The sequence below is a fragment of the Orcinus orca genome, chromosome 11, assembly GCF_937001465.1.
Source record: "Orcinus orca chromosome 11, mOrcOrc1.1, whole genome shotgun sequence".
NCBI classification, from domain to species: Eukaryota; Metazoa; Chordata; class Mammalia; order Artiodactyla; family Delphinidae; genus Orcinus; species Orcinus orca.
The window spans coordinates 4,925,572-4,943,187 of NC_064569.1; the positions used below are offsets into that span (position 1 = coordinate 4,925,572).

A 17,616-nucleotide genomic window follows, 5' to 3' on the forward strand; every position below is an offset into this window, starting at 1 on the left:
GAAAGGAAATAGCCACCCAAGTCCAGGAAGCACAGAGAGTCCCATACAGGATAAACCCAAGGAGAAACACGCCAAGACACATAGTAATCAAACTGGCAAAAATTAAAGAAAAATTATTGAAAGCAGCAAGGGAAAAATGACAAATAACATACAAGGGAACTCCCATAAGGTTAACAGCTGATTTCTCAGCAGAAACTCTACTAGCCTGAAGGGAGTGGCATGATACACTTAAAGAGATGAAAGGGAAGAACCTACAACCAAGATTACTCTACCTGGCAAGGATCTCATTCAGATTTGATGGAGAAATCAAAAGCTTTACAGAAAAGCAAAAGCTAAGAGAATTCAGCACCACCAAACCAGCTCTACAACAAATGCAAAAGGAACTTCTCTAGAGAAGAAACACAAGAGAAGAAAAGGATCTACAAAAACAAACCCAAAACAATTAAGAAAATGGCCATAGGAACATACATATCGATAATTACCTTAAACATGAATGGATTAAATGCTCCAACCAAAAGACACAGGCTTGCTGAATGGATACAAAAAACAACACCCATCTATATGCTGTCTACAAGAGACCCACTTCAGACCTAGGGACACATACAGACTGAAAGTGAGGGGATGGAAAAAGATATTCCATGCAAATGGAAATCAAAAGAAAGCTGAAGTAGCTACACTCATATCAGATAAAATAGACTTTAAAACAAAGAATGTAAAAAAAAAAAAAACAAAAAACAAACAAAAAAAACCAGAATGTTACAAGAGACAAGGAAGGACACTACATCATGATCAAGGGATCAATCCAAGAAGAAGATATAACAATTATAAATATATATGCACCCAATATAGGAGCAACTCAATACATAAGGCAACTGCTAACAGCTATAAAAGAGGAAATTGACAGTAACACAATAATAGTGGGGGACCTTAACACCTCACTTACACCAATGGACAGATCATCCAAAATGAAAATAAATAAGGAAACAGAAGCTTTAAATGACACAACAGACCAGATAGATTTAATTGATATTTATAAGACATGTCATCCAAAAACAGCAGATTACACTTTCTTCTCAAGTGCGCACGGAACATTCTCCAGGATAGATCACACCTTAGGTCACAAATCAAGCCTCAGTAAATTTAAGAAAATTGAAATCATATCACGCATCTTATCTGACCACAATGCTATGAGATTAGAAATGAATTACAGGGAAAAGAACATAAAAAACACAAACACATGGCGGCTAAACAATATGTTACTAAATAACCAAGCGATCACTGAAGAAATCAAAGAGGAAATCAAAAAATACCTAGAGACAAATGACAATGAAAACACGACGATCCAAAACCTATGGGATGCAGCAAAAGCAGTTCTAAGAGGGAAGTTTATAGCTATACAAGCCTACTTCAAGAAACAAGAAAAATCTCAAATAAACAATCTAACCTTACACCTAAAGGAACTAGAGAAAGAAGAACAAACAAAACCCAAAGTTAGGAGAAGGAAAGAAATCATAAAGATCAGAGCAGAAATAAATGAAAGAGAAACAAAGAAAACAATAGCAAAGATCAATAAAACTAAAACCTGGTTCTTTGAGAAGATAAACAAAATTGATAAACCATTAGCCAGACTCATCAAGAAAAAGAGGGAGAGAACTCACGTCAACAAAATTAGAAATGAAAAAGGAGAAGTTACAACAGAAACTGCAGAAATACAAAGCATCCTAAGAGACTAATACAAGCAACTCTATGCCAATCAAATGGAAAACCTGGAAGAAATGGACAAGTTCTTAGAAAGGTATAAGCTTCCAAGACTGAACCAGGAAGAAATAGAAAATATGAACAGACCAATCACAAGTAACGAAATTGAAACTGTAATTAAAAATCTTCCAACAAACAAAAGTCCAGGACCAGATGGCTTCACAGGTGAATTCTATCAAACATTTAGAGAAGAGCTAACACCCATCCTTCTCAAACTCTTCAAAAAAATTGCAAAGGAACACTCCCAAACTCATTCTATGAGGCCACCATTACCCTGATACCAAAACCAGACAAAGATACTACAAAAAGGAAAATGACAGACCAATATCACTGATGAATATAGACGCAAAAATCCTCAACAAAATACTAGCAAACAGAATGCAACAACACATTAAAAGGATCACACACCATGATCAAGTGGGATTTATCCCAGGGATGCAAGGATTCTTCAATATACACAAATCAATGTGATACACCATATTAACAAATTGAAGGAGAAAAACCATACGATCATCACAATAGATGCAGAAAAAGCTTTTGACAAAATTCAACACCCATTTATGATAAAAACTCTCCAGAAAGTGGGCATAGAGGGAACCTTCCTCACATAATAAAGGCCATACATGATAAACCCACAGCAAACATCATTCTCAACGGTGAAAAACTGAAAGCATTTCCTCTAAGATCAGGAACAAGACAAGTATGCCCACTCTCACCACTATTATTCAACATAGTTTTGGAAGTCCTAGCCACGGCAATCAGAGGAAAAAAAGAAATAAAAGGAATGCAAATTGGAAAAGAAGTAAAACTGTCACTGTTTGCAGATGACATACTATACATAGAGAATCCTAAAAATGCCACCAGAAAACTACTAGAGCTAATCAATGAATTTGGTAAAGTTGCAGGATACAAAATTATTGCACAGAAATCTCTTGCATTCCTATACACTAATGATGAAAAATCTGAAAGAGAAATTATGGAAACACTCCCATTTACCATGGCAACAAAAAGAATAAAATACCTAGGAATAAACCTACCTAGGGAAACAAAAGACCTGTATGCAGAAAACTATAAGACACTGATGAAAGAAATTAAAGATGATACCAACAGATGGAGAGATCTACCATGTTCTTGGATTGGAAGAATCAACATTGTGAAAATGACTATACTACCCAAAGCGATCTACAGATTCAATGCAATCCCTATCAAATTACCAATGGCACTTTTTACGGAACTAGAACAAATTATCTTAAAATTTGTATGGAGACACAAAAGACCCTGAATAGCCAAAGCAGTCTTGAGGGAAAAAAATGGAGCTGGAGGAATCAGACTCCGTGACTTCAGACTATACTACAAAGCTACAGTAATCAAGACAATATGGTACTGGCACAAAAACAGAAACATAGATCAATGGAACAAGGCAGAAAGCCCAGAGATAAACCCACGCACCTATGGTCAACTAATCTATGACAAAGGAGGCAAAGATATAAAATGGAGAAAAGACAGTCTCTTCAATAAGTGGTGCTGGGAAAACTGGACAGCTACATGTAAAAGAATGAAATTAGAACACTCCGTAACACCATACACAAAAATAAACTCAAAATGGATTAGAGACCTAAATGTAAGACCATACAGTATAAAACTCTTAGAGGAAAACATAGGAAGAACACTCTTTGACATAAATCACAGCAATATCTTTTTTGATCCACTTCCTAGAGTAATGGAAATAAAAACAAAAATAAACAAATGGGACCTAATGAAACTTCAAAGCTTTTGCACAGCAAAGGAAACCATAAACAAGACAAAAAGATAACCCTCAGAATGGGAGAAAAGATTCGCAAACAAATCAATGGACAAAGGATTAATCTCCAAAATATATAAACAGCGCATGCAGCTCAATATTAAGGAAACAAACAACCCAATCCAAAAATGGGCAGAAGACCTAAATAGACAGTTCTCCGAAGAAGACTTACAGATGGACAAGAATCACATGAACAGCTGCTCAACATCACTCATTATTAGAGAAATGTAAATCAAAACTATAATGAGGTATCATCTCACACTAGTTAGAATGGGCATCATCAGAAATTCTACAAACAACAAATGCTGGAGAGGGTGTGGAGAAAAGGGAACCCTCTTGCACTGTTGGTGGGAATGTAAATTGATACAGCCACTATGGAGAACAGAATGGAGGTTCCTTAAAAAACTAAAAATAGAATTACCATATGATCCAGCAATCCCATTACTGGCATTACTGGGTGTATACCCAGAGAAAACCATAATTCAAAAAGACACATGCACCCCAGTGTTCATTGCAGCATTATTTACAATAGCCAGGTCATGGAAGCAACCTAAATGCCCATCGACAGACATATGAATAAAGAAGTTGTGGTACATATATACAATGGAATATTATGCAGCCATAAAAAAGAACGAAATTGAGTCATTTGTTGAGACGTGGATGGATCTAGAGACTGTCATACAGAGTGAAGTCAGAAAGAGAAAAACAAATATCGTATATTAACGCATGTAAGTGGAACCTAGAAAAATGGTACAGATGAACCTGTTTGCAAGGCAGAAGTTGAGACACAGATGTAGAGAACAAACATATGGACACCAAGTGGGGAAAACCACGGTGGGGTGGGGATGGTGGTGTGCTGAATTGGGCGATTGGGATTGACATGTATACACTGATGTGTATAAAACTGATGACTAATAAGAATCTGCAGTGTAAAAAACCAAACAAACAAAAAAAACAACTAATACTAAACTTTCTTTGGGTTATTTGTATGGAAATATGTTAATATAAATGTTTCAGACATTACATGAAATTTCTAAAAATCTTATATGTTCTGGTATAATGTTATGTCATAATTCTAGTTATTACTTTAAAATGTATATCTCAAATAACTAAATTTCCTTGTCAATTGCATTATAATGCACTTTCATAAAATCTTTAACCGTGGTCATTTTTAAGTCTTTTGTCATTTACAGACAGTTCTGGGTGTACTCCGACGCTTTCCCAAAAATGTTCCTATAAAAGGGTTTCATCTTCAGGGAATTCATGGAAAAGACTCTGACAAGTACAGGTTTCTGGTAACTGACTATACTGTTGAACTGAATGAATAAGCATTTTCAGAACTCTAATGGAAAACTGATGAATTCATAAAAGTGCTAACAAAAGATCAAGATGAAAAAAAATCAATTACATGGGACTAGTGAACTGATGGGGATGATTATAATTTTTGTGACCTTCTGTTTGAAGAAAGAAAAAAAAATCCCACAAGGACTCAGAGGCAAAAAATATACAAATCAATTTTCTCTGCAAAGTAAAGGAGCTGTTACAGTGGAGGATTACTGGACTGAATGTCCATATTATGACATAGTATGAGTGTGTTTCGTAATTGCAGTCATTGTTGCTTTTGTTGTGGTCATCCATTTAAAATGCTTGGTGTCAGTTTATCTCTTGTAAAAATAAAATACAGTGTGTGTGTGTGTGTGTGTGTGTGTGTGTGTGTGTGTGTGAAAAAAAAAGAATAAATGTATAAGTAAGGGGCTGAGCACTAGTCTGTACGGCATGTGGATTTTGGAACGTTTAACAGATGTTTATCATGATTTGATTCGTGGCTTGGGTGGCAAGTCCTCTTTCTGGGCATCTTTTGCTTGACAGAATCCCAGCACATCTCAAGTTCCTGGATAGTTTACGCATCCTCTTCTGCCAGATATCAATCTAGGGGGTTTAGTGCTTGGATGTCAGGGTGAGTGTTGATGATACTCGGAAGATCTGGGGAAGCATGTTACTAAGTTGGTAAAACATTTCTTCAGAAATGCTCTGTTAAGAGGTAAGAAAAAAAAAAGTTTGCACTTGTTAAATCATCACTGATTTAAAAAAAATGTTTAAGTATTTTAAAACATGGAAGTAATGGCAGTAGTTCTAGACATGGAGTGTAATATGTGAACACTATCTTTCAGAGCTGATTTAACTGCACAGCTGTGGGCAGGGCTGTTTCTCTGGATCCAGCCTCTGAGAACCTACGCTATATCTGTCAAATAATAAGTCTGATTACCAGAAAAACCCCTAGGTAACAGTAGTGCACTCAGTGATAAGTTTTGCTAAATTTTACATAGAACACGGAATCACCCTCTGCTCATGTCCTTTATGAATCGATATAACATAAATGTGGGGCGGGGAAGGAAAGATGAGTTAAGTTCAGCTTTGGGGTTTAATCAAAGATCCCCTGAGTGGCAGATACTAACATCTTTGACAGTAAACTAAGTGCCTTGATGGCATGCAAACACTTCTCCCCTTAAAACACAGAAAGCTGCTAGCATTTTCTTATGCTCTTTTGAGTTTACGGCAGTGTGCCTAGCTATGTCTGCGAGGAATATCACAACAGAGACTGAACTGGGGTGAGAGCTATCCAGATAACACACCTGTGGCACCAGAAACTGCACTGTCCTAGAAATTCCTCCGTCCCACGAAGCCATTTCCATCATGAAACCTAAAATAGAACAACAGACTTTGCTGAATTATGAGTTCTGGTCTTCAAACCTACCAGTCCTTTATTGAAAATAAACTGAATTTTCATCGTGGAGCTGCACGTCTTGACTTTTTAGGTAGCTACTTGCCTGTAGGAAAGGTTAAGCCTGAAGGCCAGATAAACTTCTGCAATGCTTATTTCTCCAGGCCAGAGAGGTTGCACATAGTTCCGTCAAAATACTTGTAATGATCATTTCTTAAGTCCTATTTTGCCTCCACACAATGAAGCCAAAACAGGTTATTAAAGATTAATGAAACACGTGGTTCTATTTTCTTTTCAAGAAAATAAAAGGTAACAGAGAGTGAGCTCCATCAATGTCCAAATATTCTCACATTTCAAGAGGTCTGGAGGGAGCTCCCTGGTGGCCTAGTGGTTAGGATTACAGGCTTTCACTCCTGTGACCCGGGTTCAATCCCTGGTCAGGGAACTGAGATCCTGCAGGCCGTGTGACACGGCCCAAAAAAAGAGGGCTGGAGATTTTATTTTTTGATTGGAAAAAGGTAGATTAAAAAAACCGCTATGAAATATGTGCTTGTTAAACCATTTAACTGAGGCACCAGATGACAGGGGTAACTGCTACAATTCTTTCTCCTGGTTTGCTCTACTTTCACTATTTTCAAGGAAGAAATATAGGTCGTTGTTGTTAAATATAAGGTTGTGTTTACCTTTGACACACTTAAACACAAGTTCTGCTCTCCTTAAGCACCACGGTATAGTCATTTCCTAAAAACAGAAACAAAGCAAATCATGTTTTTAACTGAACTTTGTAAAAAAGAAAAAAATATATATATGGTCAGATCTTAATTTATCTATAATGTTGCCCATCCACTTACAGGCAACCATTAGCTAATTTCAGCTAGATTTCCTCTGGTTTTTAGGCATGTAACCTGTTCCAGCTGTTAGACTATACTTGTGGAATGCAAACTAACTGAATTAGCCTAGTCAGTATAATTTTAAAAATGAACATTCCCTTAAAACTTTCTACATAATTAACTCTAAAGACAAATACATGTGACATAGGAACTCCACCTACTTCTCTCAATATGTTAGCATGAATAATTCTATTAAATTGTACAATAGTTGAATAAGAAATGCATCAAAATGTTTTCCTTGGGGCTTCCCTGGTGGCGCAGTGGTTAAGAATCCGCCTGCCAATGCAGGGGACACGGATTCTATCCCTGGTCTGGGAAGATCCAACATGCCACAGAGCAACTAAGCCCGTGTGTCGCAACTACTGAGACTGTGCTCTTGAGCTCATGAGCCACAACTACTGAGCCCGCGAGTCACAACTACTGAAGCCCGCACGCCTAGAGCCCGTGCTCCGCAACGAGAAGCCACCTCAGTGAGAAGCCCTCGCACCGCAACGAAGAGCAGCCTGCGCTCGCTGCAACTAGAGAAAGCCCGCACGCAGCAATGAAGACCCAATGCAGCCAAAAATAAATAAATTTAAATTAAAAAAAAATGTTTTCTGTGTATAACATGTTATTACAAAGTACCAGAAACAAACAAGCGCCCTATCCCAGCCACCTAACCGACCAATGAGCTCTTTTTTGGACGCTCCTTCCTAACCCTTGACAAAGTGAGCACATGCGTGCCGCGAACCAACCAACCCACACATTTATACTTTTCTGTGGTCGTGATCAGCGATTGTGCCATTTTAAATTCTATTTCTTTTCACTATTATCGAATTACTTTCCCACGCTGCAAGTCTTTGTAACTGTAACAATAAAATATGTTTATTAATTCATTACGGTGATCCTTCAGGATCTTTTTTACACTCTTGGAAATCACTGAGGACTGCACTGAGCTTCTGTCTATGTGGATTATGTCTCCTGATATTTACTGCATTAGAAATTAAAACTGAGAAAATTTTAATTTCATTTAAAAACGATAAACCCACCATACGTTAATGTAACGTATTTTTTAAAAATGTAAAGTTACTATATTTTCCAAAACAAAAAAAACCTGAGTGAGAAGAAGGGCAATGTCTTACATATCTACAAATCTCATTAATGCCTGGCCTCACGGAAGACATCTGGACTCTCACATCTGCCTCTGCATCAACCTGCTGTGTGATCATACAGCCTCGGGAAGAACTCAGTGACGCTCATGCAAGAATGAGAATGCAAAAGGCACAGAGTGTCTTAGTATTATCATGAAGATATTCTTAGTCTTGCTGACCCCCAGAGGGGGCTAGCATCCTGGGGTATCTTCAGAACACAATTTAAAAACTGCTGTTTTGAGTTAATGCATCATAATTTATTTAAAATGGCCTCTTATAACTCAATTTCCCCTTTTTGTTAATAACACTGCAGTGGACATATTTATGTATATGACGCATGTGTGTATCTACATCTATAGATGTCTTGTTTTTTGAATAATTTCCTGGGATACTTACTCCTATAGATTAGTGAAATAAAATTCAAGTTTTTCCCTAAAAGGTAATATCAGTTTACATTAGCCATCAGCAATGTATGCATCATCCAATTTCATCATATTGTCCACCAGCATTTGGACACTTAAATATTATTTAAAAGATTATTTAACATACTTACTAATTTAATAGATCCAAAACGGTATCACCCTGATGGCTTTTAAAAAATAGGATTTCTTTTTTGAAACAGTTTTAGGTTGACAGAAAAATTATGAAAATGGTACGGAGAATTGCCATACACTCCCACACTCAGTTTCCCCTGTTAACATCTTATATTAGTAGAGCACTAGAAGTGAGGCTGTCCACGTACCTATCAAGAGTAAAGGGAACATACGACACAAATGAACTTATCTACAAAACAAAAGCAGACTAACAGACATAGAGAACAGACTTGTGGTTGCCAAGGGGGAGGGTGGAGGGGGAAGGAAGGATTGGGAGTTTGGGATTAGCAGATGCAAACTATTACATATAGGATGGATAAACAACAAGGTCCTACTGTTTAGCACAGGGAACCATATTCAATATCCTGTGATAAGCCATAATGGGAAAGAATATGAAAAAAATGTAAATATATGTATAACAGTCACTTTGCTGTATAACAGAAATTAAACACAACACTGTAAATCAACTATACTTCAACAAAATTTTTTAAAAAGGAATAAAGAAACCAGACTACATCAAACAATGGCAGAAAAATCCTTCAGCAATTCTAATCTACTCTGGGTTTTCAGCGATATGTACATCTAAAGCAATGGCAGACGACAACAACTGAATTGTTTCTACATTGTAAAATCACTATTGTGAAGCTAGGAATTCGGGTGATGACACTTCAGTGAAATAACCAACACACACACAGACACAGAAACAGAAAGTCCTATTTTAACCATTGACAGGAGAAAATTATTAAGGAGAACCTAAAAGTTCATTTTGGAAATGTTTCCCCACCAAATAAGGGCTTTAGCCCGTATCATTTAAGGAGCCAGATGAATCAGAGGCTGTTAGAAAGCAGCAGCTAGAACCTGATCTTCCAAGTACCCCATGTACTTTTATTGAACTTAATCATAACTGTCAAATTGCCATGATGTCACTAAAGGATTTCTATTTGCAGTCAGTTAAAAATAAAACCCCAAATACATTTTTATTCTTTCTACTGGGTGCACTATTCTCTTTGTAAATGCAGTACTATAAACAAATTACTTAAAAACCAGAAAAAAACCTGAACTACTATTGACACCTTATTATTAACTCAAATCCACAGTGCATGCAGATTTCCCCGGCTTTTACCTAATGGCGTTTTCTGTTCGAGGACCACGTCCAGGACACTTCACTCTATTGAGTCATTACGTCGCCCGAGGCTCCTCTTGCCCTGAGTTTCTCAGACTTCCCTTGTTTTTGATGAGCCTGAGTTTTGAGGAGGGCTGGTCAGGTATTTTGTAGGACGCCCCCTATTAGAATTTGATGTTTGCATCATGATTAGACAGGAGCTATGGATTTGGGCAGGAAGACTACAGAGGTGAAGTATCATTTTCATCACACCATATCAAGGGTAGATAATCAATGCGATTTATGACTAGCGATGTAAGCCTGGAACACCTGGCTGGGGTGGTGTTTTTAAGGTCCCCAGCCCTGACCTTCCCCTCTGACCTCTGTGGGAAGAAGTCACTAACTGTGGGCAGCCCACACTTAAGCGGTGGAGATTTTGTGCTCCCCTCCTTGAGGATGGAGTATCTACGTAAGTTACTTGGAATTTTTCTGCATGGGAGGTTTGTTTCTTCTCCCCTATTCATTTATTTATTCGAGCATTTGTTTATATCAGTATGGACTCATGGATATTTACTTTATATTTTGGGTTATAATTACCTAACCTTCTCTCAGTCTTGCTCTAATTGGCTTCTCCGGCATTATTCACACTCTTCATGAAACGTGCCAGCCCCTCTCCTGGGCTGAGTGTCACTGAGCTATCCCAGGCCTTCACCCATCTCTGACGGTCTCTGTGATTTCAGGTCTAGTATTGCTATCGCTTCCCATGTAGTTTCCTGGACCCCAGAATTTCCCCTTCTAACTGATTTGGTTGATTTATCTGAAATACCTTTCTGATCACCTTACACTCCTGTTTAGTAAGTTGCAATTGCTTCCTGCTGCCGCATGAATAACATCTAAGACTTTCTTTAGTATTTAAGGCTAATTACCTTAGGACCCAAACTATCTCAGCTTCTATGACTTTTAAGTTAAAAAAATGAGGTTTCACTCCAGCCTGCCTGTCCGCCTTTGCCTGAACATGATCTGCAATGCCTGTCACCCACTCCTCCCATTTTCCTCAAGCCATTTCTTCTGCCTAGAATGCCCTCCCCATTCTTCCCATCTGTTGAAACCTGCTCTTCCCTCCCTAACCGTCCTCTCCTTCATGAAGTACTTCCCAGTTCCCCAGCTACAAATGGTGTCTCTGAACTCCCAGAGTACTTTGTTTTTTTTTATCTCCATGATCACATTTTACTCTTTTTTGGGGGGAGGGGGCGGTGGTAGAGGAACAGGTAGGGAGATGGGATCTATGTCTTCTTTATTAAGGTGTGTGCTCTCTAAGGGCAGGAACCACTTTTTATTTACCTTTATTACCTTTATGATGATGCCTCCTGCAACACTGAGCATACAGATGCTCAGGCATACAGGTTGAGTGAGTGAACCATTTATTATCCATGGAAATTTAAAAAGAAAGTGACTTTCTCTGTAGCTAGAATTAGGCTTTGAGAGGAAACTACTTTGTTTTCTTTTTCTTTTTGGCTGTGCCTCGCGGCATGCGGGATCTTACTTCCCCGACCAGGGATCGAACCCGGGCCCTCAGCAGAAAAGTGCAGAGTCCTAACCACTGAACTGCAGGGAATTCTCAGGAAACTACTTTTTTGTGTCCAAGATACTTTTAAGATTGATAAATAAAAGGGGTCTAGTTGCCAAAAGGGCTAAAAAGTAAAGAATCCTCTTTTCCAAGACTCTGGACGCTTATAAAAATGACTAGTAGAATTGCCTGATGTTTAAATTAAGTTTATAATATGTCTTAGCTTCAAAGTTCAGGAAGAATATTTCCTTGTAACTGACAAGGCTGTTATAAGAGAGCCACGGTGCCTTACGGGAGTACACATATGCATGGAGTGACAAGTTTTTGTCTTTTGTCTTATTTCTGCCTAGTTTAAAAAAATGTACAGAGGGAGCAAGGTGACTAAGAAATATCTACCTGCGGCTAAGAGGAAATGCTGATAGCTCTGAAAACTACAATAATAATGTCTTACATTTACATAGAACTTTACAATATACATAATTTGTATCTCACAAAAAACAACTTTTATAAACTAAAAAGGACACTGAGAAAGGTAGAGTGAACCACTCAAGGTCATGTGACAGTCTGAGACCTGCATTTTTTCATTTTCTTAACAGTATCTTTTGATGAGAAAGGTTTTAAATTTTAATGAAGTACAATTTATTAAGCTTTTCTTTTATGGTTTATGTTTTTTTGGTGTCTTAACAAATCTCTGCTTAATCTGATACCAGGATTTTCTTTTGTGTTTTCCTCTAGAGGTTTTACACTATTAGCTTTTTTGGCTTAAGTCTATGATCCATTTTAAGTTAATTTTTATGTATGATTGTGAGGTAAAGCTCAAGGTTTGTTTTGTTGTTGTTGTTTTTTTTTCCTGTATAAATACCCAATTTTTCCAACACCACTGGTTGGAAACATTACACTTTCTCACACTGAACTGCCTTGGCATCTCTGCTGTAAATCAAATGACCACATATGCACGGATTTATTTCTGGATTCTTTATTCTGTTCCTTTGAGCCACAGTCTATTCTTTTGCCAGTGTCACACTGCACTGGTTATTGTAGCTTGCTAAGCTTGTAAGCCTTGAAATCAATTGCTGTAAGTTCCCCAACTTTGTTCTTTTTCAAAATTGTTTTGACTGTTTTAGGTCCTGTGTATTTCATATAAATTTTAGAATTAGCTTTATCTCCAAAATCACCTTATAAGGATTTTGACTGGGATTTAAATCTATAGATCAGTTTGAAGAGAACAGATAACAGTACTGAGTCTTCCAACCAATGAACATAGTATATCTATTTATTTAGGTCTTTTAAATTTCTTTCAGTAACTAAAAACTCAATTTTGTAGTTGCTAGGTCGTTTTTCACAGCATCTTTTTACTTGAAGACATTTTAAGCTTGTCTTCAAGCTCTTTAAACACAGTAATCAACTATTTTATGGTCCGTGTCTCACAATTCCAGTGCCTCAAAAGTCTTTGCGCATCTGTTTTTAGGTTTCGTTGTTTCTGCTGGTTTTCATTAGTGGTGTTTTATTTACTTACCCTTCACTTGCATTAAACATTTTATTGAAGGATCATATGTGGGAATAAATGCTAAAGTATAACTGAGTATTTGCATCACTTTAAAATGCTACTCTAAAACATAACATTTTTTCGAAATACCACGGAAATGATCAGAATCAAGGAATTATTACTATCCATACTATTATAATAAAGCACTTGTTTTTACATATAAAAAAGCATTATCTGACAGTAGCTTGTCTTATCTGTAATTTATTGTCATCTACGATTAGCCTTTGAAACATCTCAGGCTAAGGCCAAGGCTAAGCACTACTTACATGAGGACAGCCATTGTGCAGTGTGAGCACAGAGCCTCCGAAGGGCCAGCCTTCAGCATCAACACACAGAATACCTATGATCCCACTGCATTAAAGTCAGGATCGTGATGGAAATGATGAAAGACTGAAGCACAAGTTAGAACAGGGATAGTTCTAGTGGTCTGACCAAAAGTAGATGGAAAAAACCAAGTCCCTTCACTGCCCCACTTCTCCAAAGATCATCCCCTTTTATCCCTCAATAGCTTGCTTTCTTGCTTTGGGTATGTGTGGTTAATAGCGTGGTCTAGAGCAAATATCTATGAGCCAAATTAATACGAACTCTTCAGAATGATGTGAATTAACGCAAAGTTTCATCAGTGCTATATAGAGAACACACCAAAATACCAGCTCCGGGCAGGATCCCAGGATATCTTCGAAGTGACAGACAATTTAATTTTCACATGATATGAACACTCATATTCTGTTTACCTCCGCTTAGCGCTACTTAGCAGCAGGTGGATCAGAAAGGAAACTAGAAAGCTGCAGGCACCTGCACAAATACACACCCAGGTGGTTTTTAAAACCCCCATTTGCCCACACAGAGGCTCCATCCCAAGCACCCCTGTCATTTGTTCTCTGATCGAAAGCAGTGCCTAAAAAGAATGGCTTTGAGGACTCTAAACCGCAAGCTTTAGAAGTCAACAAGGTCACAAGAAGACATGATTTACTGGGTGTCATCGTGGGATGTGGCCTGTAGTCCTGTAAGGAGCTCTCTTCTGGAAGCAACCCTTAGTATATATCATACAGTAGGCGGCGTCTACAACACAGTGGGTCAGGGAAGCACAGAACGCTTTTGATCATGAGTTCTAACTAACAGCCAAGTGACTAAATCTTAGCGTCACATCTGTGCGAGTACATGGGAAAGAAATCCATTGAAGAAGCTGAACGGATCCTGTGAAACACTTCAGACTTCGGAAATGAGGCAGGACACTGGGCCCGGTGGCTATACTTTAGATGATAAGTGGGCACGGCACACCCAGAGTAAATTCTAAACCTGTGAAATTGAAATGAGGGTGCCAGTTCTAACTATGACCGCAGACAATATCTTGTATCTACAGTTAGTGGCCGCACTTTGACCACCCAGCCTGAATCCTCCAATCAGAGTAAGGCTGAACTGCAGAGGTGGCTAACTGGTATGCACTTTTAGATCTTCACGGCGTGTCTTAGACGGTAGATACAAGAATTATTTCCTGGGTCTATGCACCCCTGAGGGAAATTGCAAGACTATCCTTTATCTCAAGCTTGTGCCTCGGAGGTTCCTGAAACACTCATGTTAATCGGTTTCATAAGCATCATCTGAAGGTGAGCAACAGCAGTCTGGCTTTCTCTTTTTTTACATTCAACAATCGCTTTGGGAAACTATTTGACTGGATCTACCAAAGCTGAACGGGTGCCTGGCCTACCGTCTACCAATTCCACCCCTAAGTATGTATCCAACAGAAACGCCAAAACATATGTTCTAGAATGTTCACAGCAACATTCGTCGCAACAATCAATACCTGGAAACCAACCGAATGTCCACAAATAGTAGAATGACTAAACAACTGTGGTCCAGTCATGCAATGGAACACTACGTAACGATGAGAACGAGCAATCTACAACCTCAAACAGTACTATGGATAAATTTCACACACACAACACTGAGTGAAAGAAACCAGATACGGGAGTATGTACAACAGGATTCCACCCACATAAATTACAAAAACACACCTAACTAACCTATGCTTTTCAAAGTGAAAACAGTGGCTACCCTTGTGGAGGGAGGGCATGTGGGTTAAGCGATGGGAAGGGAGCACAGGGCGACGCTGGGGTGCTGGCTGGTGACGTTCTGTTTCATCATCTGGGCGTTGGTGATGTTGGTGTTCAGGTGGCGAAAATGTGAGCTGTATATTTATGTGTGCTTTTCTTTATGTGTATTATATGCTAATAAAAGGTTAAGAACAACATCTGCATCAACCACAACAATTATAACAACTAAAACCCTTCAGTCCCAACTGATTCAACAAGTTAACAGCACAAACAAAAGGAAAGGTCAGGAACTCAGGATTTGTGACCTGCAGGTTCACTCCCCGTCTATCAGGTTAGACTGAACTCCAGGATGACAGTGTCTTCAGATCACAAAGATCTACAGAGATAAAACTGGTAAGAGCAGGATGTCTTCCTTCTTGCCGATAGATTATTTTTTCTTTTCCTGTTTTTTTTAAACTGCAATTCATTTCTACAGCTGTTTTTATCGATGCTGGGACATGGACTGTTTCCGACACTGTCATCATTACCTTGCACACACTGCAATGTGGTAACTGAGAATCTGGCAAGTCTGCTACAGGAAGAAAACAAGAGCCGAAACGCTTTGGGATCCTTGCACGAAAGCTAAGACAAATACTGCCTCTATATCCTGTGCAGTGTTGTCTGAGTTTGTAGGATAAACTTCTTGACCTGAATGGATGTTTAAATACGACCAATGGGAGGATCGTGGCTCAATATACTTTCGTGAATTAAAATGGACACTCTGGAAACAGACTTAATGTTCTGCAGCTGGCTGTCCCAATTTAAAACATGTAACCTTTGTGACACTGTGGGAGAGGGCACGCTATAGTATCAGATGTCCGGAAGTAAATCCGAACTTAGTGACTTTTGGAAACACTGTTTTTGAGGTTGTTTCCCACCTACATATGACCATTTTTATAAACTGGTTAACCAGGAGTCCAGCTGCAGGAACGTTCGGATGTTTCCGTGTGGCTGGAATTCATCACAAACTTTCTTTGTCACTCCCCAAAGACTCTTTTATAGATGGACTAGTTAGTGAAGCTAACAATGGCTAAAAATTCCTGATGGGACTAAAACTTTATAAAGCTACAGTGGGAAAAATAAAACAAAACAAAACATGTTGGTCAATCTCTCCTAAGGCCGTATTAGGTGTGACTGAGGGTTGGTCAGTCTCTCCTAAGGCCGCATTAGGTGTGACTGAGGGTTGGTCAGTCTCTCCTAAGGCCGCATTAGGTGTGACTGAGGGTTGGTCAATCTCTCCTAAGGCCACACTAGGTGTGACTGAGGGTTGGTCAATCTCTCCTAAGGCCGTATTAGGTGTGACTGAGGGTTGGTCAATCTCTCCTAAGGCCGCATTAGGTGTGACTGAGGGTTGGTCAATCTCTCCTAAGGCCGTATTAGGTGTGACTGAGGCGGAGAAATTAATGCAGCTTGCATCTGATGGAGCCAGAATTCTTTTAATCAAAACGATAGTGTGTCTGGTAAAAATATAAAAGAATTGTAAGTGGGAAACCATTTGAAATCATCTTGTCTTATATGGAATTGATTTGTGTGTGTGTGTGTGTGTTTATATAGAGTATTGCATTTAAAATGAGGTGTCCTATAACGTGATGAGTCTAACTGGGGACTGAGTCACTCTAAAAAGTACAGTATGAGATCTTTTACCCTGCACTTTACGATACAGTATTTATACACATCTATTATTTTGGTAGACAACTTTTAATAATCGATGATCGCACTTCCTTCCTTTCACAAGCTGTGCTTGCCAGTTAGCCATCTTGCTTTTTAAAAAAGTGCCACTCAGAACAAGCAGGCACCATGTTGCTGGCATGGGTCCTTCACCACGTTGGCCACTGGCTCTCCCAGAAGGACTTGCCTGCACCCGTTTGTTTAGAGGCTGCTTTGCTCCTCCAGACTATCTGAAGTTGAATTTTTAGTCTCTGTATTATTTCTACAACTTATCCCTCTAACTGGTTTTTATGTAGGTAAGGGACGAAAGCAGGAGAGAAAGCAAACAGCCATGGAAAGAGATTTTTAAATTAAAAATGTAAAATAAAGTTCAGTACATCATAAAATGAATGAATGATTACGCCACATTTTGGTCGTAGAAGCCAGTACTTGTATTATCCTAAGAGCATCCTTGAGACAATGTCAAAATGAGGCTGGCTTCTTCCCGTCATCTAGCTTCTCTTTCTATTGCCTATTAATGCCTACTAATTTTAATGTTAGCCGAAGCCAAATACAAATGTGGAGGTAAATCTAAAGCTACTTAAGACAAAAACAGACGAGAAGGGGGAGGATTAGGGGCACATGCCTTATCCAAAGCTAAAAAGAAGTCTGGCTTTCTAGTTTACCTACTATAGGATAATGCTAGAATTCTTTTCAACATATTTGGTTAAGGATTATTCACTGTTTTATGTTATATGTCACTCAAT

At 38.5% G+C, this 17,616-nt stretch overlaps 1 protein-coding gene and 1 long non-coding RNA gene across 4 annotated transcripts in view; one reads left to right on the forward strand and one right to left on the reverse strand.

Moving 5' to 3' along the window:
* Positions 1-4,066: 4,066 nt before the first annotated feature.
* Positions 4,067-17,616, reverse strand: part of C11H12orf4 (chromosome 11 C12orf4 homolog) — a 39,136-nt gene continuing 25,586 nt past the window's right edge. For all 3 annotated transcript variants that reach the window (XM_004279017.3, XM_033404267.2, XM_049693859.1), the window contains 3 exons: positions 6,965-7,022; positions 6,193-6,260; positions 4,067-5,590 (listed from right to left, as the gene is read on the reverse strand). In XM_004279017.3, the coding sequence (XP_004279065.1) occupies positions 5,498-5,590; positions 6,193-6,260; positions 6,965-7,022 (219 nt within the window). In that variant the 3' untranslated portion in view covers positions 4,067-5,497. The remainder of the gene's footprint in view (positions 5,591-6,192; positions 6,261-6,964; positions 7,023-17,616) is intronic.
* Positions 15,543-17,395, forward strand: LOC125960375 (uncharacterized). The gene is made up of 3 exons (XR_007469944.1): positions 15,543-15,556; positions 15,639-16,350; positions 16,594-17,395. It is a non-coding gene; the product is annotated as an uncharacterized LOC125960375 (long non-coding RNA).